Raw genomic sequence first — 27,716 nt, 5'->3', positions numbered from 1 at the left:
AAATTCAACTGAAATAAAATACAAGTCAAAATACTGATTTTTAAATTGTTTTACTACAGAAGGCTTCACTATAGTACCTCTTCTAACAGTAGCATTCACTGTTGAAGTGACAGGTACAGAGAAACAGTGGTTTGCAGAATATAAATGATGGTGTAATAGAGGGACATGTGAAAGATATCTATAAAGTTGGATTCTGACTAACTTCACTACAATTATAAGCCCAAACATGTTGCACAGTTATAAGGTAGCAAGCTAAAGCTGTAATCATCAAGAATAAAATCTCTATACACAGAAAGATGTATATCAATTTATTAGCTTTCATATTTTGTAAAAAATGCACAAACACAGTCTGTAAAATGACAGTGTTGTAGGAGATGCAGAAAAAAGAATTCTGAACACATCTTCTTAACACGGCACAGCACACATAAAGTACTTTATATGAATACATATACACTAGGGGAACTACAACTTTTTAAGGTTCAGTCTTATTCTTGGTAGGTCCAGGCGTGACAACACCAGCTTCTCCAGATTCTAACTGTTTCAAGAGACGAAACAGTGCAGCAGCTTCTCTGATGCGGCTAAATTCAATACAGAAGGCCTGTACTTCAATAAACAATTCCTGAAAATAATTTAAAATTTTGTTATAATAATGAAGTTATAAATAAAATGACTGAGTAATCAATACAGCATACCATAAGAACACATTAAATTATGTCTTAATGTCAGAATCTGATAGTTAAGCTGGAACTCTACATGCATACACACAACACTAGCTGTCTTGCATTTTAAAATGCATAACTCAGACTATGAATAACTGGGTGTGATGACACATCAGAAAAGTTAAAAGCCACTTAACTTTCTGCTACAACTGCCCATCAGCTTTCACCACACCAACAGTGCCAGAAAGTGAAATTCACCAAGTTTTTCTGTGCAAGCAAGTTTTGCCTAACTATTCAGTCACATATTTTTTCATGACAAGAAACCCCCAATTATGGAAATAGAGGAGTGAGTATCATGACAGAAATCTAGGGAGGAAACATTACAAAAACAATGTGGGTATCAAGTGAATAAATGTTTCAGGTATGACAAACTTGCAAGTCTTCTAAATGCTACCATCCAGACAATTGTGCATACATGAAATAAAATTACATGCTTCATAAAATGTCAAAAAGCACATAATTTTGGAAGTGGTGGCAATCTCATTCCAGCTTCCGAAAAATTATTTTTGCCACTGACTAAAATTCATTTATCATCATTTACAGTAATACAACTTATTTCACAAGCTTTGTATGAGCTTTCAGAGAATAGCTTTACTATGAACTTGTCAATATTTTGAAACTACTTTGACTTCAAATTAATGGTGATAAAATTTTACTATTGTTATTACTGCAATAAGTGCAAAACAAACATTAGATTTTTAAGTTATTGTTGAATGTACATTTTCATGTATATAGAATAGACCAATATGCATTCAAATTTAATATTCCTCATTTGGAACAAAAAAAAACTGAAATTAGGAAAAATGGCCTTGGCATATGGAAACAGTAGGTGCTGGGGTATGCATACGGAAATGTGGCAGGTAGAAACCCAACTTTAGACTCTATGGCTAGACAGTACCTTTACACAATGTTTCAAAGGGAAATTATTTATATAGACATACTACTTTAATGTAAAAGATTTTGTTTTGTTTGGTGAAATTTAATTTCTAAAGATTTTTTCAGACTATTTCCCAATTTAAGTTCAATTAATCTGTTGTGTTTGATGTAAATAAAATAGGGATATCAAGTTGCAACCAATAAAGAAAGCTATGCGGTTCACACCAGAATCATACAAAACACTGTGAGATACTGTAAAATTTTTGGCTCAGACTATCTGGAAGAGTTAGTTAAGCAGTAGTTGACAAACATGCTGAAATGAAATAAATTATTATAAAATGCCCATTATATTTAAAAATTTCTTCTTCATACAATGCCAACAGTGTATTGTCTATTAATTAACTACAATCATAGCCTGTTCACAAAGATTTGAAAAAGGGCTCACTAGTTCTTGATTGGTAGAAATCAAATCAGTCTGCTCACATTTTGTGCCCAGTCATTACCAAACTCAGCTATCTAAGACAGACTTTGTAGTTACTGCAAAGTGATTCTTGTATTGTGTTATGTAGTGTCACAAATTAATATGAACTGTTTCCCAGCCCTTCTTGGCCAGTGCATATACTCTTCCGACTCCTCGGAGAAGTACTTTACGGACTGGAGTTAGAAAAATAATTAATAATGTCACTGAATGAAAGAGTTGTTCCCACCTCTCTCTCCACCAGTGAGATGAACAGTGAAGTATGTACACAGGAGGAAGTTTCAGCTCTGTGAAAAGACTTTAGAGGTTTTGCAGAGAGAATCCTGGGAAATTACCATAAAACTCAATTAAAATTTTTCAGTTTGACAGTACTTTAAAACTGTGCTTTCCTCTTTGTCTGAATTACTTTCACCCCTTAATGTCATGTGTCACGAATTCACATCATACCAAAGCAACTCTAATAAACAGAAGGTTAATTGCTTTCGAGCACCAGTGACAGTAAATGCAGATTCTACATAAAGCTACTGATTCCTCTGACATGTGCTGCCACTTATTGAGTGCTTTTGATACTTCTAGAGCAGCTAGATATAGAGGTAAGGTAAATTCAGTTCTGAAAATTATTTTTTTTCTATAGTATCTGTAAAGTGATGTATATCACATTTTGATGTTATAAACAAACTGCATATGCAAGTGAATTTGAAAATACTGTTTGAGAAAAATACACCAGTAAGTGGCACATGGTACAAGGAACATATTAAAAAGATTGTAGATGATTGCTACTGTGTGTGTTAGAGCACTCCCAAAAATATTGGATTTATTTTAAATCAACATTTTTTTCCAGTTGAACATGTATGGCTGAACAAGTGTTACCAAAATATGCAGCAACTTTAAAAGTATTGTGTCAGCTGCAGCCCCCCCCCCCCCCACTTCTTTTTTGAAAGAAGATAAAGTGGTATCTATACCCATCTTTTACTAAGTGTACATTCTAAGACTGTAAGAATTGCTCTTGACACTAAAGTAAGTTTACAAAAACAATATTTGTTCATTGCAGTATGTGAAACATGTTAGATTAGAGCAACCATTAAGAAAATTATTAGGCTCCTCCCACATTACATTACAAGTCATAGGTAGGATTCTCTCTGCTGTTGCAGTCTATTGAGTGGCAACTACTGTATTACAATGGGGAGAGTTTAAGATTAAAATTCAGAAATACGTTTGAAATAAATACATCTTTAATTAGTTGTACTTTAGATACTGACCTGCACATTAATGATTTTATTCCTTATTAGTGACTGTAAAAATACACAAACAAGGCGGACCAGACGATTTTGCATGTAACGATCTTTAATGGTTTCACATGTTGATATGCAGTTTGAGATGTACAGATGTACGAATTCTGTTGGAAGATCAACAGTGGTTGTCAACCTATAGATACAAACCAAATAATTATACTTCACAGCAAACAATGTTAGCACGTTTTACAAAGATAATAAACAATACTATATTTCAGTTAAATGCAGATCTGCTTGTATTTTCTTATATAACTGTAAACATTATTTTGCCTTTCTTTCCTCAGGGATGATCTTTCTTGAGGAAAATGCTCTCCTTTTAAAAAAGGTCAGAGAAAAATTGCTGCTATTCCAAACAAATGTTACATAATTTGCTAGATCATTAGGAAAGACATGATAAACATATATGCAATAGGTCATAGTACAAGAGTGCACTGTTACTAGTGACAATAGGAATTATCCAAATTATTAACATCACATTCCTCCACCATCCTTGATGTCCAGTATAAACTTTTCCACTTTCCACTTAGTTCTTAATGGCACTTCTCATTCCCTTCCCATTTCTCTTCCTTTTAATCTATCTTTACCTCTCACTTGGTCTGGACTTCATCTGGCACAGCACTTACCACTTTATCACCTTTGACCTCCTGTTCTATCTAAAACCTTCCTCTTCATGTTTGTCTTTCCTCGTTCTCTGGCCCTAGAGTTTAGGTGACCAGCCTTTCCTTCCAGAATTTCCAAAACCTATTTCTCTTTCCTCCCTGAGGAAGGAACTAGTAGTTCCTAAATCTACGCATAGCTTTTTAATTTGTGTATCAGCAATACTGGAATTTCACCTTTGGAATTTAAATACAGTAATAGCCACAGTGGCCACCCATTCTGCCTACTCAAAATTCTGAAATAATTTCTTCTTGTAGCCTAATCATTCAAGTACTCTTAGGACATCAGAAAGATCTTTCAGATAAATCTTTAAATATATTTTTGTTTTGTCTCTTTGTCTTGACTAATTATTATAGTGCAGATAACTAGTTTTTAAAGACATGTTTGTATCTTTATAACATTTACAACCAGTACTGCTTATCAAATCACAGTAACAATAATGTTCACTGCTTCACTAATTTTACCAAGTTAATTAGTATTTTATTCATTTCATATGCAACTGACAATGTCCTACGTGAACATGATAATATGGTTAAAAGATAAGATAATATGGTTGTCCACATTGTATGCATGCAAGTAAGAAGTAATTCCAAGTAAGAAGTAATTCAGCAGAATTCAGTGGAGAAAAAATGGCTAGTTTCTGTAAGATAATTATGTTTGAAAGAAGTGCAGATATTCATCAGCTTTCAGAAATAAATGAACATAAAAAATGACAAAGAGTGCCAATGTTGAGAGAACCAACTTTTCAGTATTTCGTATTTATTGTTTAGTCAGTCAAGTTTGGTGACGCAAACAGTCTTCTTTTTATACTCATTTATACCCTAATATTACAAGATTGGTATACTATGATCTTGTGTGGCAAGAAATCTGGGAAGTATTTATTACAGAAATAGATATAGTTTTACCTTGAGTTGTTCTAAACAGAACACAGGAGGCCATTAACTTGTTATCACATTTACATTGAAGTTTTAGAACAGTCTTACAATATTATGAAAAAGTGGACTTCTATTATTTCTAATGGTGACAAAACAAACTTTTAATTTTTCATTGAAAGATTACATGGCTACACTGAAAAGAGTTTCATGTAAGTAAAAATTCACCCCTAAGAGACAAAAGCTGAACACATAGTAAGTGTAATGTCAACACACAATGAAATAGAGTTGATTTATGATAAATACATCTATAGTCAAGATGACTGTGGAAAAACAAATGAAAGTTTGTATCATTCAGGGTACATTCGGGGTTTATCATATTGTATATTATACTAGCTTTTTATTTGGAGCTTCACCCACGTACATGTATTCCACATATATTACAAACATATGCATCAGAGTCTCTGCTGTTTTGCACCATACAAATCCAGAGAGGATACTAATTTTATTGTGATATTCAGACATATGGCATGATCATCGATCCCAAAACAAGTTGACAAATTTACTGGCTTACTGCAGCACTCATTCTCGTGACTGGGTTGACATACTGAACAACACAAATAAGAGACAAATTGCACTTTTCACCCTCACACTAAGGGGAGCTAATGAGTTCTCTTACTGTCACAGTAACTTTTTTAACAGGTTGCATGTGAAATGTGTGCCCAGTTTGGTTGAAATTGCTTCAGGCATACAGAAATGAGCTGATATTTCACTGCACTGTTACTGCGCCCCCACCCCCTTCCTCTCCACATACACACTTCTCAATCCTACCCCTAGGAGTGGCAGTTAGGGGTATATTAGCCACAAAGTATTTTCATACAATTAATGATAACGTACATACAAAACATTTTTGAAATTGCTCCAGACATTCCTGAGTTATGCTTCTATGTCATCCTGTTTTCACACCCATACCCACTCCTATGAAAGGTAGATAGTTCTTACACAGTGCTTCTTTCCAGATAGTAAATGATCTGTTTACCGACTCTGGCTGGAGATTATGGAATGTACATGCATATATTTTTATAATACACAAACTGTTTACCCGTGGCTTCACTCACATATGCATATGTCTCATTACATTGCGGTACACAGACGTCACATTACATAGCAGTAGACACATGTTACATTACACTGGACACATACACCAGTATGTCTAAGTCTCTGCTGTTTTACATCACACAACTTGAGAGAGGATATTAAATATATCTATGGTATCCAGTTGTGTCGCATGATCTCTGGACCCAAAACATATTGATAAAAATAATGACTCGCTCTGGTGCTTGTTCTTGCAATCTGGTTGACATATTGAATAGCATAGATAAGAGGCAATTGCACTTCATACTTTTAATGTATATCAAGTCAATTAATCCTTGATGTAAATGGATGCTACAATTTAATCAAAATAATCCACAACAATTTAAATATCTTCCCTGAGCCACCTTCCCACTTCTATCTCTCTCTCTCCCTTCTTCCACTTGCTTCATCATGCCCCATACCTCTTCCATCTGTCTCCTCACAACCTGTCCCTTTTCTACCTGCCTCCTCATAACCCCTCCCTCTTCCACCTGCATCCTCACAACAAATCCCTCTTCCATCTGCCCCCTAACCTACACCTATTCCGCCGGCCACCTCACACCCTCTCCATTTTCGACCTGCCCTCTTATCTTCAGTCTGCCTTCTACACTTCCCTGTACTCCCTTATCACTCTGTCTATTCTCCCCCCCCCCCCTCCCCCTCTCTCTGTCCAACTCGTAACTCACCTCATTTTTATATACCCATCTACCCGAATGAGAGGTATGTAGTTCTTACCCCCAGGGTGCTTCTTTCCACACAATATATGACATGTGTACCAAGTTTGGTTGCAATCAATCCAGTGCTTTAGGAAGAGATGTGGAGCATATGTATATACATCCATTTTTATATCACACAAGCCAAACTGACAATGCTATGCAATTATGGGAACTGGATATATGTCCTGATATGTAGTATCCTTGGGAACTGTGCCAGGGCACAAATTTTGCTGCTCATTGCCACTTCGCCAACTTCGAAGGTATATAATTTGATATTACAATAAAGCATATAGAATATGAACGAGAAAGATGATGAAAAGTTTATGATCCAATTTACCTCAACTTTTTGCAAGGTACTCTAAAAACATTCAGACAGACATCGGCTACACTCTTTTAAACAGTGCTATACAGGTTTTCTGTTGAAACTGACTGCGAGAAAAAAATGCTGTGCTGTGAAAATGTGCAGTTTTGTTTTCATTCTTGCAGCCAGTTTTAACTACAACAGTAGGACTTTTAGACCATTAGACAAATTGTTTTTTCCAAATATACTGTTTCTCTGTACATATAATTTTAAACAAAAATTGTGTACACAACAATGTGCTGTTTTGTTTTCATCTTCACAGTCTGTTTTAACAGAAAACCTGTATATTAGGAAATTTGTGTTCACAGCTCACTGGTTTATGCTTAGAATATTACTACACAATCTGAACCATCCAGAACTTTATGATGTACCCATTTGAATATTATGTGAAATAATGTCACTGAAGCTACTATCCTCACAGATCCAGCAGCTGGAGACGCCCCTCTCATACCCCATACACCAATTATGCCTATCAATTTAACCCTTTGGTTTAAGCTTTCGTAGTTAACACAGACTGCAAGAAAGAAAACAAAACCACATATTTTCTTTCTCACTGTCAGTTTTAGAGAAATACCTATACAGCGTTGCTTAAAAAAAATAAAGTGCCTATGTCCATCCACATGTTTATTAGATATATCTACAAAAATAAACAATTTTTGAAAATATAATCCAATTGGATAGATAAAAAAATCTACTCACCAAGTGGTGGCAAGAGAATGTACATTTAAGAGGTATAATGTATGCATACTTTTGGCTCCTTCTTGTGGCAGAAGGGTTGAAGGGGAAAGAAGTAAAGTGAAGGAAAAACACTGGTGAGGTTTAGAAAAAGGAGTAGTGTTTGAAAAAGTCATCCAGAATCCCAGGTCGAGGGAGGCTCAGCGAACGGGATGAAAAGGAAAGACAGATTGTTGAGGACTGCACTGGGTGAGAGCTGAAAATCTGAGAGCTTAAAGGTGGAAGATAGGGTTACATGAAAGACAGAGGTTACAGCTAAGACATCCTGCATGATGTGACACAAGATAGGAGGGGGATGGTGAAAAACTGACACGTCAGCAAATGAAAGATGTAGATAAATAAAACAGAGTGAAGAAAGGAATAATTACTGTGAAGAAACTGCAGAGTTCTGAGAAACTGAAGCTGGTGCCTGTGGAAAGAATCCAGGTGAAAACAGCCACTGAGATCATGACTGTCATGTTGTAATGCAAGTTCTGCAACAGGATATTGTGTAAATCTTCAAACTTTCCTGGCGATATGTTGACATGTTCAAAATTGGGTATCTGTCAGTTGTTTGAGTCGTTCTGTCACAATATTTCGATAGTGTACCTCACTATCTTCATCAGGTGCTAGCTGAGACTGATCTAACCGAGGATCTAGTGCAGTATTTATGTCCGTCTGGTGTAGGCCACTCCCTCTGCGGTCCACACCCGCCGGGCTCCTTCCTGGGCGGTACGCGCCCGCCAGGTCGCTCCCTCGTCGGTCCGTGCCCATTAGGCCGCTCCTGCTGCGGTCCGCACCCACTAGACTGCTCCCTGTGCCGTCCGCACCCACCCGGCCGCTCCCTCGCTAGTCCGCGCCCGCCCGGCCGCTCCTTCACTGGTCCGCGCCCGCCTGGCCACTCCCTCGCTCGTCCGCGTCCGCCTGGTCGCTCCCTCGCTGGTCCGCGCCCACTAGGCCGCTACCGCTGCATTGCGAGCCCGCTGGACTGCTTCCTGGGCAGTACCCGCTCGCCAGGCCGCTCCCTCGGCGGTCAGCGCCGGTCAAGCCGCTCCTTCTGTGGCCTGCTCCTATTTTGATCATCTCCCACCATCGTGACATCTCCCTGGTTCTCTGTTCCAATTCCGTGTTGCTCTGGACTATGTTCTGGAATCTTATCTGGTGGAATGTCGTCTCCAGTCTGTTGCGCTCGCAGCTCCATCTGGGACCCATCTGCTTGTACCTCAGCTACAATGGGAGAGGTCTGGTGTTGTCTCTGTTGCACTTTCAGAAGATCCAGTGCTGGATTCCAGGCAGAGCTGAGTTGATAACCAGTGTCCCGGTTGATGAGATTTTCAGTGACTTTGATCTCCATCGATTCTTTTATGATGCTGTCGCAAAATTTTTGGGTCTGCACCAAAATCTTGGTTTTGTTGTAGTCCATCACATGATCAAGTTCCAGACAGTGTTCTGCTATAGCAGATTTGGTGACCTGTCTGAGACTAGTATGCCGAGGGAGCGGCCTGGCGAGCGGGTACTGCCCAGGGAGCAGTCCAGCGAGCTCGCAATGCAGCGGGAGTGGCCTAGCGGGTGCGGACCAGCGAGGGAGTGGCCGGGCGGACGCGGACGAGCGAGGGAGCAGCCGTGCGGGTGTGGGCAGCGAGGGAGCGGCCGGGCGGGCGCGGACCAGCGAAGGAGCGGCCGGGCGGGCGTGGACCAGCAAGGGAGCGGCCGGGCGGGCGCGGACGGCACAGGGAGCAGTCTAGTGGGTGCGGACCGCAGCAGGAGCGGCCTAACGGGCGCGGACCGACGAGGGAGCGACCTGGTGGGCCCGGACCGCCCAGGGAGGAGTCCATCAGGCGCGGACCGCAGAGGGAGTGGCCTACACTGGACAGACATAAATACTGCACCAGATCCTCGGTTAGATTAGTCTCAGGTAGCACCTGATGAAGATAGTGAGGTACACTATCGAAATATTGTGACAGAACAACGCAAACAACTGGCAGATACCCGATTTTGAACATGTCAGGATATTGTGTGTTGCCAGTATACCCCCTGGTCTATGCACATTCATTCTAACTGACAACTTGGTGGTAATTATTATGTTGTAAAAGGCTGAACAGTGTTTACATAACAGCTGGTATATGACATGTTTCATTTCACATGTGGTTCTCCCTTTTATAATATATGTTTCGCCAGGTACAGGTCTGGTATAGGTGGGTAGGCGAGAGCAAAGGGCAAGTCTTGTAGTGAAGACAGTCACAGGGGTAGGAGCCATAGAGTACAGAGATGAGTGCAGAAGGAGCACAGGGTCTGACAAGGATATCGCAGAGATTGAGAGTCAATGAAAAACTGTTCTAGGTGTGGTGGGCAAAATTTCGGACAGAATTAACCTTATTTTGGGGCATGATTTTAAGAAGTCATGGCCTCATCGAAGTAGCTAATTGATACATTCAAGACCAGAATAATACTGAAAGACAAGTGGTGTTCTCCTGAGTGTTTTTTGGTGAGATCAACAGTACCAGGATTGCATGCGATGGCCTGATGGCCTGAGAAATCTGCTTTTGAACTAGGGTGATGGAACAATTATGTCAAGTGAAGGCTGAGGTGAGAAAGTTGGTGTATTGCTATAGAGTGTCTGCATCTAAACAAATAAGTTTGCCTCATATGTCAAGGCTGTATGGGAGGGAACATTTGAAAAGGAAAGGATGGCAACTGTCTAAATGTAAGTACTGTTGTTTGTTAGTAGGTTTAATGTGAACACCAGTGTGCTGCCAGTGTTGTGAGGATGAGATCAACATATAAAAGTTGCATGTGATTTGGAATAGAATCATGTAAAATTTAATTGGGATAATGTCTTTAGAGATTTCAGAAATTGTAACTGCTCAGCCTCAACCTGAGTCCATATGGCAAAGATGTCACCAATACATCAAAACCAACCCAGAGGCTTAAGGCTTATGGATCCCAGGAAAGCCCCCTCCAAGCGACCTACGAGAAGGTTGGCATAGGAAGGAGCCACCCTGATTCCCATGACTTCTTATCTGTTTGCATGTCTGCCCCTCAAAGGTGAAGTAGTTGTTGGTAGGCATAAAGTTGATTAAGGTAGGCAGGAAGGAAGTCATAGGTTTGAAATCAGGTTGGCGCTGATTGGGGAAATATTCCACAGCAGACAGACCATGTAACTCAGCGAGTTCGGTATAGAGGGAGGTGGCACCACTGGTGACAAGCAAGGTATGTGGTGGGAATTGGAGGAGGACAGATTTCAGACATCTAGGAAATGGTTGGTGTCTTTAACATAGGAGGGAAGTCTTTGTACAGTGGGTTGTAGGTGTTGATCAACTAAAGTAGATATATGTTCAGTGGGGGCTTTGAAGCCAGCAACTATGGGATGGCTAGGATGATTAGGTTTGTGGATCTTAGAAAGACAGTAAAAAGTGGAGATTCATGGTCTGGATGGGGTAAGAAGTACTATGGATTGAGTTGCTAGTCCTTGTGAGGGGCCTGAGGTTGTAAGGAGGGACTGCAGGTGAATTTGAATCACAGGAATAGGTTCTTGATGGTAGATGCTTTACGTAGAGGTGTCCGACAGCTGGCACAGACCTTCCCTAACATACTCCTGGCAGTCAAGTATCACAGTAGTAGCTCCATTGTCTGCTGGGAGGATAATGATGGGGTTATCAGCTTTTAGGAAATGAAGAGTCTCAAGTTCCGCAGAGGACACATCAGCATCACTTTGAGGGGACCTGAGGAAGAGTTGCGAAGCAATGATGGATATGAGGAATTCTTGGAAGGTTTATAAGGGTTGATTTTGAGGTAGTGGAGGTGGATCAAGTTGGAATCTCCAAATACATTCTCCCAATTAAATTTCACATGGTCCTATTCCAAATTCCGTGCTTCTTTCCTTGATGCCGATAGCATCCTCACCACACTGCTGTTCACACTAAACCTACTAACAAACAACAGTACTTACATTTTAACAGTTGCCATTCTTTCCATGTCAAATGCTCCTTCCCAAGCAGTTTTGGCATTTGAAGCAAACATAGTTCTTCAGATGCAGACTCTTTACACCAATACTCCACCATTCTCACTTCAGCCTTCATTGGACATAATTACCTCACCAGCCTAGTTCAGAAGCAGATTTAATGGGCTATCACACCCAATTCTGTTACTGTTGATCCCTCCAAAAAACAACTCAGGAGTACACTGCTTGTCTTTCAGTATTATTCTTGTCTTGAATGTATTGATCACGTACTCCGATAAGGCCATGACTTCCTAAAATTGTGCTCTGAAATGAGGTTCATTCTGCCTGAGATTTTGCCCACCACAACTAGAATAGCTTTTTATCCCCCTCCCAATCTTTGCAACATCATTGTCAAAGCTCTATGCTCCTTCTGCACCCATCTCCCTACCCTATGGTTCCTACCCCTGCTGTTGTCCCCACTGCAAAACTTGCCCTATGCACCCTCCTACTCACCTATACCAGCCCTGCACCTGGCAAAACATATACTATTAAAGGGAGAGCCTCATGTAAAACAACAAGCCATACACCATCTGTTACGTAAGCACTGTTTTGCCTTTTATATCGGCATGACCAAGCTGTCAGTTAGGATGAATGGCACAGACACAGGGTGTATACTAGCAAGACACAATATCATGTTGGAGAGTAAGCGCTACATCACAGTCATAACCTCAGTGCCTGTTTTCACCACATTTGCCATCCAAATTCTTCCCCTAGACACCAGTTTCAGTTTCTCAGAACTCGGAAGGTGGTAACTGGTGCTGCAACATGTCTTTGGTTCTTGCCACACACCTGGCCTGAATTTATATTAATTTCATCACTCCAAGCATTTCTTCACGGAAACTATTCTTTTCTTCACTCCATTTCAGTTTTCTACATCTGTCATTTTCTGGTAGCCTGTTTTTCACTGTACACGTCCTCCCACTTCTGTCACATACAATTCACTTAGATCTTCACTCTTATTAACTCATGCGTGATGTGATAGCACTGATCTCGGTCTTGCATATTAACCTATCTTCCACCTTTAAGCTCTCAGATTTTCAAATCTCATCCGGCGCAGTCCCCAACAATCAGCCTTTCCTTCTCATCCTGTCCAGTAAGTCTCCCCTGGCCTGGGGCTCTGGGTGACTTTTCCGAACACTACCCCTTTTCCTAAACCTCACCAGTCCTTTTCCTTCACCCCTCTTCCTTCCCTTTCAACATTTCTGTCAGAAGAAGGAGCCACTGGCTCCAAAAGCTTGCATACATTATACCTTTTATATGTCTGTCAAATGTTAATTACAGTATTATGGAGGAATCCGAAGTAAATCTGTCAATAACTTTTCAAGATTTTTGGAAACAATGTTTCCCTTTTATATTAGTATAGATACAGATATACTGCGCTATGTATGTAGCATTATACCATTACTGACCACACACAAACTAAGCAATACAGGCTTTGTGAAACTACTGTGGGAGAGCATGCAGCTAGTGCCCCCAACTAATACTTTTGAGAAAGTACAGGAAAAAAGAACAGACATCCACTACAGTGATAAAAAATTCTTAGATTGCGTACAAAAAGACAAGTGAGCAGAAACGTCACTTATCATGAAATTAAAATTATTCTATGCTACACATAGAACAGGGAAAATATCTTATTCTAACTAAAAGGCAGACACAAGAATAATTTCATCACACTCTACATCAATATACAATACCTGTAATGGCATGTTTTTTGTGTCTTAATCCATCGCTTGCAATGCAGAACAAATGTTATTAAAAGGAAACTTCACTCACAGGAGACGGAATTGCTGGCCTGTATTACCTTCAGAAGGTGAAACTGCAGTACTGTCGATAGACACACATCAACATACATGCACTATCCTAACTTTTGAAATGAACAGATCCTTGTTTGGTCAAGTCCCTCCCATCCTAGGTTCTGAATGCCCTGCCCTTCTTTTTTGAGCTCCTGCAAACTATTGCTCTCTGCTTCCTGAGGGAAGGAACCATTAGTTCTGAAAGCATGGAGAATATATGTACTTTCAAATGTTCCCTTTGCCAGTATTGCAATTATGCCTCCTAGAGGCAAATATTGACCAGCAATTCTTTTTCATAGTTCCATAACAAATCTTATAAGTCTACTACCACTAAGGGAGCAGCAGGAACATGCAACAACCTTTATCTACTACAACGTCTACAAAGAGCAATACAAAAAAATTATATTAATACATACAACACGACCTTTATACATGTATTCATATACCACCATAAAAACTTGAACACAGTATCCTGACTTTGGTATTTAACATACATTTAATGTGTGTGATTTTGAGCTTTCCCTGTATCATGGAAAAATAACCGTTAGAAAAAAGAAGTTGTGTATGACACTTTAATTCTGAATTCCCTAAGGTGAATGAAAAAAAATTAAGTACCACAAAATATCAAGCACTGACTACGGAAAAGGCCACCTCCATAGCTGAGACGTCAACATGTCTACCTGGGATGTGGAGCACCCAGGTTTGATTACCGGTACTGCCAGGCATTTATCTTTTGTGAAAGGACTGAAATGGGCTGTATTCAGCCTTGTAAGACCAACTGTTTGTATGGGGCAGTGCATCTGATGAAAACCACCTTTGTCGAATGGTGCGCTAAGTATTAGGATGGCCGCAGTGCGAAACACGATGCTGGTCGATCTGGGACGCCAACCCAGAAGTTATGCCAACTTCAGTGGGAGATACTCGAACATATGTCCTATGCGATTAGGACACCTTTGGTCCCTTAAAAAAGGCCTTGAAGAGTTGACATTTCCTGTTAGATGATGATGTGCACAGGAAATTATGGACTTCTTCACACAGCAAGACACAGTGATTTACGAAAAAGGTGTCATCACAACCTGGTGCATCAGTGGGATGATTGCCTCAATGCTCATGGAGATTTTGCCTGACTGGCGTACAGATTTTGGACTACACAGCCACTGAACTGAAACTTTTTGATCGCCCCCTATATCTTTCTGGCAGCCTTCTCCTTCAATAGAATATGTAAACTATAGCTCCATGTACTGGCCCTAACGGACCATTCAGTAGCTTCTGGCCACCATATCATCTGCCAACGGTGTCATTCAGATGCAGTTGGTGAATGAGTTCAGCACACTGGTCTCATGGCCAGTTAGCTCTCAGAACTTGGAGCTCCTACTTCTCACTCAAGTAGCTCCTCAATTGGCATCAAGAAACTGAGCACACCCTATCCAATCCTCCCACCTAGAAAAGTCTCTGGCAATATTGTGAACTGAATCTGGGTCCTCTACATAGCAGTCAGACATGACGATTACTCAGCTACAGAGGAAGACATAGTATGTAAAGCATATACCAAACTTAGATGTTGTGCTCTAGACATGGGGAATACACAGAAAATTTCTCGACAAGTTCTTTCTGCCGTGGTTCATGGTGTGGGTTCCTGTAGTCATGTCCTAGTTCATGAACCACGGGCAACGTATGAGTGGCCAAGTAAGTGGTCCCGACAGTCAGGATACCAGTTACTTTGGAATAAGGCTGGGCACCTCGGACATATTCTGAGTCGTGGTCACCTTTGTGCTCATACGGCAAAGATCTACCAAATCCACCGGTTAGTCCCTCAACTGTTAGGGGTAAAACTCAATGGGACTCAGGGCAAGTAAAGCTAGCAACCTGATTCCCTGGTACTTTAAATATGATGCTAGCAACAATCAGAGCAAAATGCCTCAGACCTTTGGAGGTGATGGAGTCCCACCTCTAACTGACAAACCAGGGGCTCCTAAGATACAACTTGGCAAACAAATGGTAATGAGATGGGGAGCTATTAATATCAATGGGGACTACTCTGGGAAGAAGGTAGAGCTGGCAGAGGCTGCAAGTAAGATGGGGCTGGACATTTTAGCTGTTAGTGACATTCGGGTAAGGGGTGAGAAAGAAGAGTAAGTGGGAGAATACAAGGTCTACCTGTCAGGAGTCAAAGCAGGAACAGCACAATGGGGTGTAGGGCTTTACATCAGGAAAGAAATGGAACCCAGCGTAATTGCAATAAGGTATGTAAACGAACAACTGATGTGGATAGGTTTGAGAGTGTCTAGCAAGAAAATTAGGATTGTGTCAGTATATTCGCACTGTGAAGGGACAGATCAAGATAAGATGGAGTTTTTATGAGGCACTCAGTGATGTAGTTGTTAGAGTAAAGGACAAGGACCGTGTTCTGCTCATGGGTGATTTTAATGCCAGGATTGGAAATCGAACAGAAGGGTATGAAAAGGTTATGGGTAAATTTGGAGAGGATATGGAGGCCAACAGGAACAGGAAACAACTCTTGGATTTCTGTGCCAGTATGGGCTTAGTAATCACAAACACCTTTTTTCAACATAAGAACATTCACCGGTATACTTGGGAAGGCAGGGGAACCAGATCTGTCATTGACTATATAATAACAGATCAGGAACTCAGGATGGCTGTGAGGGACACACGTGTATTCAGGGGATTCTTTGATGACACTGCTCATTATTTAATCTGCAGTGAAATTGGGATTGTGAGGCCGAAAGTGCAGGAGGTCAGGTCCATATGTAGGAGGATAAGAGTGGAGAAACTTCAGGATAAGGAAATCAGGCACAAGTACATAACAGCGATATCAGAAAGGTACCACTTAGTTGAATGTAGTCAATTACAGTCATTGGAAAAGGAATGGACAAGGTACAGGGACACAGTACTAGAAGTGACTAAAGAATGTCTTGGAACAGTAGTGTGTAAAAGTAGGATGAAGCAAACAGCTTGGTGGAATGACACAGTCAAGGCAGCCTGTAAAGAGAAAAAGAAGGCATATCAAAAATGGCTACATACTAGAACTAACTCAGGTAGACAGAGAAAGTTATGTTGAAGAAAGAAACAAAGCCAAACAGATAATTGCAGCATCCAAGAAGAAATCTTGGGAAGACTTTGGAAACAGGTTCGAGACTATGGGTCAAGCTGCTGAAAAACCATTCTGGAGTGTAATTCGCAGTCTTCGAAAGGGAGGTAAGAAGGAAATGAAAAGTATTTTGGACAGGTCAGGAAAACTGCTGGTGAATCCTGTGGATGCCTTGGGCAGATGGAGGGAATATTTTAAAAAGTTGCTCAGTGTAGGTGAAAATACGATCAGTAATGTTTCAGATTTCGAGGTAGAATGGGATAGGAATGATGATGGAAATAGGATCACATTTGAGGAAGTGGAGAAAATGGTCAATAGATTGCAGTGCAATAAAGCAGCTGGGGTGAATGAAATTAAGTCGGAACTCATCAAATACAGTGGAATGTCAGGTCTTAAATGGCTACACAGGATAATTGAAATGGCCTGGGAGTTGGGACAGGTTCCATCAGACTGGACAAAAGCAGTAGTCACACTAATCTTTAAACATGGAAACAGAAAAGATTGTAACAACTACAGAGGTATCTCTGTAATCAGCGTTGTGGGTAAAATCTTCTCAGGTATTGTTGAAAGGAAAGTGCGAGTATTAGTTGAGGACCAATTGGATGAAAATCAGTGTGGTTTTAGGCCACTTAGAGGTTGTCATGACCAGATCTTTAGCTTGCGGCAAATAATGGAGAAGTGTTATGAGTGGAACAGGGAATTGTATCTATGCTTTATAGATCTAGAAAAGGCATATGACCGGGTTCCTAGGAGGAAGTTATTGTCTGTTCTACGAGATTATGGAATAGGAGGCAAACTTTTGCAAGCAATTAAAGGTCTTTACATGGATAGTCAGGCAGCAGTTAGAGTTGATGGTAAATTGAGTTCATGCTTCAGAGTAGTTTCAGGGGTAAGACAAGGCTGCAACCTGTCTCCACTGTTGTTCATATTATTTATGGATCATATGTTGAAAACAATAGACTAACTGGGTGAGATTAAGATATGTGAACACAAAATAAGCAGTCCTGCATATGCGGATGACTTAGTTGTGATGGCAGATTCGATTGAAAGTTTGCAAAGTAATATTTCAGAGCTAGATCAGAAATGTAAGGACTATGGTATGAAGATTAGCATCTCCAAAACAAAAGTAATGTCAAAACAAAAGTAATGTCAGTGGGAAAGTAATATAAACGGATTGAGTGCCAAATAGGAGGAACAAAGTTAGAACAGGTGGACGGTTTCAAGTACTTAGGATGCATATTCTCACAGGATGGCAACATAGTGAAAGAACTGGAAGCGAGGTGTAGCAAAGATAATGCAGTGAGCGCTCAGCTACGATCTACTCTCTTCTGCAAGAAGGAAGTCAGTACCAAGACTAAGTTATCTGTGCACCGTTCAATGTTTCGACCTACTTTGTTGTATGGGAGCGAAAGCTGGATGGATTCAGGTTACCTTATCAACAAGGTTGAGGTTACGGATATGAAAGTAGCTAGGATGATTGCAGGTACTAGTAGATGGGAACAATGGCAGGAGGGTGTCCACAATGAGGAAATCAAAGAAAAACTGGGAATGAACTCTATAGATGTAGCAGTCAGGGGGAACAGGCTTAGATGGTGGAGTCATGTTACACGCATGGGAGAAGCGAAGGTACCTGGAATTGGTTAAGAATGATTTTGAAGTAATAGGTTTAACATCAGAAGAGGCACCAATGTTAGCACTGAATAGGGGATCATGGAGGTATTTTATAAGGGGGCTATGCTCCAGACTGAATGCTGAAAGGCATAATCAGTCTTAAATGATGATGATGATTTCTTACTGCCAAACACTGAAACTAATAAAAGGATGAAAGGTGACAACTAACAATACAGTTGAAGCTTTGAGTGATCGGTAAGCATATAAACAGGACTGAGAATGTTGCTATGATTTCGGATGAATCTTTCTTCACACACACACACACACACACACACACACACACACACACACACACACACACCTATGTGGCTACATTGTCTTGACTGGCTATGTTGTATTGCAATGTAGTTTAATTGGGTAAGGTGCTGCATTGGTGAGAGTGGGCGAGGGGAGAAAGGAGTTGGGGAGCAGGAAGAGGTGTTGGAGGGAAGGCTTGCTGACAGCTGGAGGGGCGGGGAGGGGGGGGGGGCAAAAACAGCAAGCACTAATGATAGGAAGACAGTCCAGGTAAGTTGTGTGTGCTGCTCACTGGGAAGGGGATAGAAAACAGAGGAACATGGAAACTGAATAGGGGACAGAGTGAGTGTAGAAACAGTAGAGTGGATGCTGTGTGGACTAAGTTGAAGATAGCTGGGGCCAGGGGATAGTGGAGAACGAAGCTAGGGCATTGGCACATACATGGTTATTTTACAATGACGATTCCCATCTACATAGTTCACAGAAGCTGGTACTGGGAGGGAGGAGGGTTGGGCAGCGATGGATTCAGATTGAATGTGTGGTGAAGCAGCCACTGAAGTTGAAAATGTTTAACTACCAGGTGGTCAACTCTGCCACAGTTTAGTGCCATCATTCCAGTGGACAGCTAGTTGGTTGTCATGCCAATAGAAATTGCTTGCAAAAGTTACAGCAAAGCTGATTTGTAATATAACTGGTTCCAAGGTGACCTCACCTTCAAGGATAGGCTATGACTGTGACAGGACTGGAAAAGGATGTGCTTGGCATGTGCATAGGACAAGTCATGCAATTGCATCTTCCACAGGTATATAATTCATGTGGTAACGTGCTGGAAGAAAATGTAGCATTAGGATGGTTCAGGACATTTTGTAGACAAGGTACGCAGTGGAGTATCACTAAAAGTTTTGGGAAGGATTGTAGGTAGTATGTTCTTCATTTATGGATAAGATGCTAAGTAGTTGATGCTCTGGTGAATGATATAGTAAAGCTGTCTCAATCTGGGGTGATACTGGATAATGTGGACACTGCTCCTTTTCAGTTGGTTCATGGGAGAGGTTGGAGGATTAAAAACACATGTGAATATGCCATGGGAAATCTGTTGGTAAAATAGTTTTTGAGAATAAGGGCTTTCTGTGAAGGCCTTAGTAAGATTTCCTGCATAATGGGCAAAGGGTTGCTCAATCACTGCTGATGTGCTATCAATGAGTGTCTTAACTGTATGGTAGTGGCTTTCTAATGTGGAACGGATGGTAGCCTTCAAAAAGGAGGAACTGTTTATAGTCAGTTAATATGGCAGTGGTTTTTATGGAGACATAGGAGATGTGGAGAATAATGTCCAGGAAGGTAGCAAGAGGTGACATAGATTGGAGACAAGGTGTAGACGAATGAGGATACTGTCTTGGCCCTGAGGTCAGTTCATGAAGATATCATCAATTAATATGAATCAGATAACGTCTTTTCTCTAGATAAGCCATAAAAGATTAGTGTAGGGTGGTGCCTTGTGAGTGCCCACGGCCATGTCATGGATTTGTTTGTGTGTCTTTCTCCCAAGGGATAAGTAATGTAGTTTATCAGTAGTTGCATGAGAAATAAGGTGGTGGGTCTGGAAGCAGTTGGACATTGAGAGAGATATCATTCATCAGCTACAGTGCCATGGGTATGGGAAATGTTGGTATACACAGGGAGGTGGCATCAACAGTGACGAAAAGAAATCCTCGTGGTAATGGAGTGGGAATTGTTGACAGACGATGAAGGAAGTGTTTTTTGTCTAAGGCATAAGAAGCTAGGATACAGGCAACAGGATGGAAGTGTTGGTCCACAAGAGGTGAGATTCTTTCCATAGTAGCATAGGGAAAAATATATGAGGTTAGTGTGTTGGGAGCAGCTGGCATGAGGAGGCAGGTGGATTTAGAGAACAGGTTCTGGATAGACCTAAGGATTTGAGTCAGGATTGGAGATTATATAGACTTCTGATATTGGAACAGCACTTGCAGGTGGAAGAATCAGACTGCCAGGGAGCCATTGTGTTTCATCATGAAAGTGGCAGGCACAGGGAGGGTGATTAGATTACGGTCTGTCTTATATTTATGAATGGCTGTTTTCTTTATCTGTCAAGAAGTCTGTGTTATTGGGAAGGCACCTAAGAAAAAGGGGCAAGGTCAAGTTGCAGGTAAGAAATTGCTGATAGCTACCAAGGGTGTGGTTCAGTGGGAGTGTTGTCCATACTTTGTTGTTGTTGCCTTGTATTCTCTCTCTCTCTCTCTCTCTCTCTCTCTCTCTCTCTCTCTCTCTCTCACACACACACACACACACACACACACACACACACCATTTGTTCGATCTTCCTCTACGTTTTCCTCTAATCTATCCACCTTCCTGCTACACACTGCTCCACTGATTATTTCACTTTATATGTGTGGAGAAACATTACCAACGAAGCAAGGTTTTTTTTCTTTACGTAATGATCACAGCATCTTGATCATGACTGAACTAGCCTGCACCCCAATGGGTAAAACAGCATCAACTCAAACCTGCCCATTCTCTTAAGATGAGTTTTCAACATCAATTCATACAAATGGACATCTGCTGCCAGTGTAATGATTGGAATTTTTTACAGGACAAGGGAATTAAGTGAAGAGCTATTATTAATATTAACTTCAGCTCTTTTTCAAATGATTCAGTTATCTATAATGAAGCACTGTCTGAAAAAAGTTGCACAAATATGATTTCAAAGTGGTTCAGAGACTGGCAACTTGTTCAGAAATGTAAAACTGTGCACTTCATGAAATACAGAAAAGTAATATCTTATGATTACAATATCAATGAGTCACAACTGGAGGCAGTCAACTTATGCAAATACCTGGGTGTAACAATTTGTGGGGATGTCAACTGGAATGACCACAAGGGGTCAATCATAGTTAAGGCAAGTATCAAACTATGATTCATTGGTAGAATACTGGGGAAACACTGCCAAGCTACAATTAACACTACACACACACAAAACATTTATGCATCCCATCTTGCTCAAGTGTGGGGGACCCATACTGAATAGGACTAAAAAGGGACAATAGCTATCCAGTGAAAGCCTAATTACAAACTTTTAAGAACCAGTATTAGTGAACAATCCAGAGGTACACTTCTGCCCCCTACGTATCACAACCAAAGCGTCCACAAAGGCAAGATTGCACTAATTCAGGTGCACACAGGGGGATTTAAGCAGTCACTTCCTGTGCTCCATATAAATCGGATATCCCTCCTAAGAATCATCAGGTGCATTTTGTGTCATGTTTCAGCAGACATTTGTAATTTCGTTTTTGCAGTGTGTAGTTGGAGTCAGCCCAAACAGATAGTGTTCATCACAATTTTCATGTGACATTCAAGCATTGTTTTTTCCCCCATTTCAAACAAAATGATTGTTAAAGTGCAGTTTTATATGCAAAGTCAATAGAGTGGCCCCAAATCAGTCTAATGTGATATTAATTTTATCAGTATACAGGGTGTGTCATGAGGTTTCCCCCGGTTTCTGGAGGGTATTCCTTATGTTATGTGGGACAAAAAATGTAAATAAAGTAATGGGATCAGATCCATAATTAAGGAGCTACAGTAATCATAAAACCCAGGAAAATGGCAGAAAAAAACTTTTACTGTAGGATTTCACTATCAAAAATGCACATAATAATTAATTTACACAATTTTGTAGCAGTCTCCTGCATTCAGAGAGGACTTAAAGCAAGTGTTCAAAATTTCCTCCCTGCATTCGACGGAAAATATTCAGACAGGAGTGAACTACATGAGTAGCATTTCATAATTTCACATGCTTGTTCCTTATTGACATTGCGACATCAAAAATGCATTGTATGAATTCTTCTCATGTTTCCACATTAACTTCATACACAATGTCTTTCATCCACCCCCAGATGCAGTAATCCAGGGGTGTTAAATCTGGGAATCTGGCAGGCCAGTTGATAGGGCCCCCACGACCTATCCACTGATGTGGGAATTGCTGATTAAGATAAGCTGTTACCACATGGTAGAAGTGTGCAGATGCCCCGTCATGTTGGACATACATGTGGTGCCTTGTTTCCAGAGGAACATCTTCAAGAAGCTGCAGTAAATCTTCCTGCAGAAAGTTACCGTACATCTGACCATTTAAATTTCCCAGGAGAATAACTGGCCCCAGAACTGGTCACACACAACATCACACCAGACACTGACACTGAATCTGAGTTGAAATTGAGATACTACTATGGTATGGGGATTTTCATCTGCCCAGCCATGCAAGTTATGCATTTTGTTGATGCCACCTCTTGTAAAGGTTGCCTCATCACTGAACATTATGAAGCAACAGAGCTGCTGATTTTCATTTAACCAGTTACAAAAGTGCAAACGGCTGGCACAATCATGTGACTCTAAATGGTGAACTTCCTGCACATGAAAAGGATACAGTCCATTCTCATAAAGAATCCTACATACCTTAGATTGTGAAACATTCAATCAGGTAGCTAGGCATCTTGTACTTGAACAAGGACTGCGCTCTACTAAATTAAGGATGCTTTCTTACTTCTTCAATGTCACAATACCTTTCGGAGTGAATACCAATAATGGGAAGAGTACCAGTTTCTAACAATGTTCGGTATGTTCCACTCAATGTTTTGGGACTTGGAATCCTATGATTAGGATACCTACAGCCATATTCGGCAACAGCAGCTTCTGCATTACCATCACAGAAGCCCAAAATGTACACCATCTCTCCATACTCCTGCGATGGAAACTTGTATGGCATTGCAAAGAATACTGTACACAGGAGACAATAACAGTAAATGGTGACTGCAGTATCAACAGCATGGTTGTTATGAAAACGTACCACTCGCTGCACTTGTCTACCTAAGACTGATCGTGTGTCCTGTGAACACAAGTGTCTCGCTCCATATACTGTGGCACATTTAGGAACTCTCTTGTAGCTCCTTAATCATGGATCTGATAACATTACTGTATTTACATTTTTTGTTCCAAATAACCTAAGGAATAACCTCCAGCAACTGGGGGAAAACCTCATGACTCACCCTATATATTAACAAGAAGAATTACCAGTACTCCTGCGGTCAAAGCACTGCCCTGGTCCAAGCTGACTGCTACCGCCATGCAGTAGTGCTGCCCAATAGTTCCTGTGCTACTGGTTATTATTTGGTTTCACAGCTCCTGTTAATACATACTGATAAAACGAATGCTGCACTAATTTGGACTGCTCTATCAGACGAGCATGTAAAATTGCACTTTAAGCACAATGTTGTTTGTAACAGAAAACAAATCAACACTTTCCATCAATACTGACTGTTGCATGAAAGATACGATAAGCAATATTTGTTTGAGCTGACTCCAGCTATACTTTGCAAAAAGGAATTACAAATATGTTCGGAAACACCAGAGTAAATGTGCCTGCTGACTCACATGAGGGGTATATATTCTTTCATCTGATGCACAAATCTTCACAGCCATTGTTTTACGAAACAAACTTCAGCTCAAAAGAGCTGCTCTCTTAGTATGAACACTTGCTAACTTCTATGGGCTACTATCCAAGAGTAGAGTTTACATGTCTCCTCTAGCAAGACCGGGTGCCGAACGCCATAACTTTGTATACAATGAGCTCTTCATCTCAGACTAGTGGTTACAGCCAACTTCCTCTATGATCTGTTGGGTATATTCCAATCTCTCTCCACCTCTACAGTCTTTACTGTCTTTAGCTCCATCTACTACCACGAAAGTTGTTCCTTATGTCTTAACACAAGTCCTACCATCTCCTCCCTTCCTGCTTCTAGTATTATCGACATATTCCTTTCTTTACTGATTCTCAAGTGAACTTTCAGATTTCTGTCTTCCGAGTGCACCTATTTGCCAACATCATTCGATAGCACCACATCTCAAATGTTTCAATTCTCTTCTTTTCTGGTTCCCCACAATCCAAGATACACTTCCCTGCAATGCTATGCTTCAAATGGACATTCTCAGAAATTTCTTCTCCCAATTTAGATCTATGTTTGATGCTAGTTGTCTTTTGGCAGGAATAACCTCTTTGCCTGTGTTAGTCTACTGTTTTGTCCTTACTGCTTTGTCTGTCGTGTGTTATTTTGCTTCTAAGGTAGCAGAATTCCACCATTTCATCTATTTCATGGTATTACTCCTCATTACATTCAACTTTCTTCAGTTTATTGGTTGGTTGGTTGGTTGATTGATTGATTTGGGGGAGGGGACCAAACAGCAAGGTCAATGATTCCTTTGGATTAGGAAGGATGGGGAAAGAAGTCAGCCATGTGGAAAACCTAAATCAGTATGGCTAGATACGGGTTTGAACTGTCGTCCTCCCAAATGCAAGTTCAGTGTGCTAACCATTGCACCACCTTGCTCAGTCTTCAGTTTATTGTAATTCTTCTGAGACTGTCAGTGTCGCCAGGAATCTTATCGATGACATTGTTTTACCTAGAATTTTAATCTCATTCCTGAACTTTCATTTTTGCACATACGCATTTCATTTTTGCCATTGCTTCTTCAGTGTGTAATTGAACAGTAGAGGTAAAAGACAACATCCCTGTTTTATAATTTTTATAATCCATGCACTTCATTCTTGGTCTTCCATTCTTTCCCCCCACTTGGTTCTTGTACATATTGTGTATTAGCCATCTTTCCCTATACCTTACATCTGTTTTCCTGAAAATTTTGAACATCTTACACCATTTTATATTGTCAAATGCTTTTTTACGTCAACAAATTTTATGAATGTGTCTTGATTTTTCTTAAGCCTTGCTTCCAATATCAAGCACAATGCCAAGACTGAGCACAATGCCAAGACTGCACCTTATGTCTTTACCTTTCCTAAGGCCAAACTGATATTCTTCTAACAGGTCCTCAATTTTCATTTCCATTTGTACTTTATTCTTGTCAGCAACTTGATGTATGAAGTATTATGCTGATTGTGCAACAATTGCACACTTATCTGCCTTTACTATTTTTGGAATTAAGTGAATCATATTTTTTCAGAAGTCTGATGTTATGTCTCTCGACTCTCAGATTCTGCAAACCAACCTGAATAGCAGTTTAGTTATCACTTTTCCCAATGATTTTGAAACTCACCTGCAAGTCTTCCAAAGCTCTGTTAAAGCCTGACTGTATCAATATATAAGCAATATCTCCCATACACTCCAATTTCTTCTTCTAGCATATTGCCAGACAGTTTATCTCCCTTGTAGAGGCCTTTAATTTACTTTTTATATCTATCCCCTCCCTCCTCTGCATTTAACAGTGGAATTCCTCTTGCACTCTTAATTTTGAAGCCTTCGCTTTTAATTTTACCACAGGCTGGTTGACTTTTCTCTATGCTTAATCAGTCCTTCTGACCACAAATTCTTTATTGATTTGTACTTACTTTTCCTGCAGTAATTCTGCCTCAGCTTCCCAGCACTTCCTTTTTATTTCATTCGTAAGTGACTTGTATTCCTGTCTCTCTTGAATAATTTTTACTTTTATTGATTGGCTGAAATTTTTTTTTTTTCAATATCCCAAGTTTCTTTGCAATTTCCTTCCTTGCACCCATAGGCCTATCAGCATGCCCAATTTCTGTGATTACTCTTTTTTGTGATGCCCATTCCTCTTCAACTGAACTGCCTGCTTTGGCATTCATTATTGCAGTATCTACAGCATTCGACAACTTCATATATATATTTTATCACACTGAAATTTTCGCTCTTCAGGCTCGAGTCTCTGTCAGCACACAGTTTTAATCTGCTGGAAAGTTTCATATTAGCACACACACTGCTGCAGAATGAAAATTTCATTCTGAAAACATCCCCCACACTGTGGCTAAGCCATGGTTCCGCAATATCCTTCTTCCAGAAGTGCTAGTCCTGTGGGTTTCACAGGAGAAGTTTGGAAGGCAAGGGATGAAATACTGGCAGAAATAAAGCTGTGAGGGTTGGTTGTGAGTCGTACTTGGGTAGCTCAGTCACTAGAGCTCTTGCCTGCAAAAGGCAAAGTTTCCCATTTTGAATCTTGGTCTGGCACACAGATTTTATCTGGCAGGAAGTTTCATCTATGATCATACCTCAGTACTTTAGTATCCCACTTCTTTCCGCTTCTTCATTGTCACTAATTTGTGACCTGCTAACTTTAGAATATAAGTCTCACCATAACCTCCCTCTTGTGATTTTTGAACAATGTATTTACAATTATTAACTAAAATTTATTCAAACTCAATAGGTTTTTCTTCTGTCTCATGCCTAGTACCACACCCTTATTCTCCCATACTTCTATCTTCTATTTCTTCCCCTAATACAGCGTTCCACTCTCCCATGCTTATTGGACCTCCATCTTCCTTTGCATACAGAATTACCTGTTCAATATTCTCACATACTTCCTCTGTATCTTCACATTCTGCTTATGGTGTCAGCATGTATATGTGAACTATTGTCATTGACATTTATTTGCAGTCAATTCTAATGAGAAGAATTCTATCATTGAATTGTTCACATCAACTCATTCTCTGCCCTACCTTCCTATTAAGAATGAATCCTACTTCCATCATACCATTTACTGACACTGTTTATATTAATATTTGTCTGACCATAAATCTTATCTTCTTTCTACTTCAGTTCACTGATCCACACTATATCTAGCTGGACTCACTGCACTTCCCTTTTCACATTTTATAGCTTCCCTAACACATTCAGACTTCTGTAATTCCATGTTCCAACTCTTAGAATGTCACCTTTCTGTTTGTTATTCAATTTTTTTCTCTTGTTTACCTCTACTTGGCAGTCCTCTCCCAGAGATCTGAATGGGGGACTAAACCAGAACCTTCTGCTGATGAAGAGACCATCATAATAGTTTTACAATTACAAGACATGTGTCCTACATATACTCATTATGCAAGTTTAATGCAGTGGTTTCTACTGACTCCTGTGCCCTCACACCAACGATCACTATTGATTCTTCTGTCTTTAGGGGCAGTTTAACAACCCGAGGGCAATGTAGTAGCCTGAATCTCTTCTCATTCCTACACAGTCTCTGACAAGACTGTATGTACAATGAGGGTTACTCCTT

The 27,716-nt window shown here is 40.4% G+C and overlaps 1 protein-coding gene across 1 annotated transcript in view; it reads right to left on the bottom strand.

The window, feature by feature from the left end:
- Positions 1–285: 285 nt before the first annotated feature.
- The window catches only part of LOC126271876 (CCR4-NOT transcription complex subunit 11-like), an 80,492-nt gene continuing 53,061 nt past the window's right edge, over positions 286–27,716 (bottom strand). Inside the window, exons 9-10 of the mRNA XM_049974227.1 lie at positions 3,333–3,498; positions 286–619 (exon numbers count right to left, since the gene is read on the bottom strand). Coding sequence (XP_049830184.1) covers positions 473–619; positions 3,333–3,498 — 313 coding nt within the window. The 3' untranslated portion in view covers positions 286–472. The remainder of the gene's footprint in view (positions 620–3,332; positions 3,499–27,716) is intronic.

The sequence above is a fragment of the Schistocerca gregaria genome, chromosome 5, assembly GCF_023897955.1.
Source record: "Schistocerca gregaria isolate iqSchGreg1 chromosome 5, iqSchGreg1.2, whole genome shotgun sequence".
Taxonomy (NCBI): Eukaryota; Metazoa; Arthropoda; class Insecta; order Orthoptera; family Acrididae; genus Schistocerca; species Schistocerca gregaria.
This window is presented reverse-complemented; position numbering and strand designations above follow the sequence as displayed.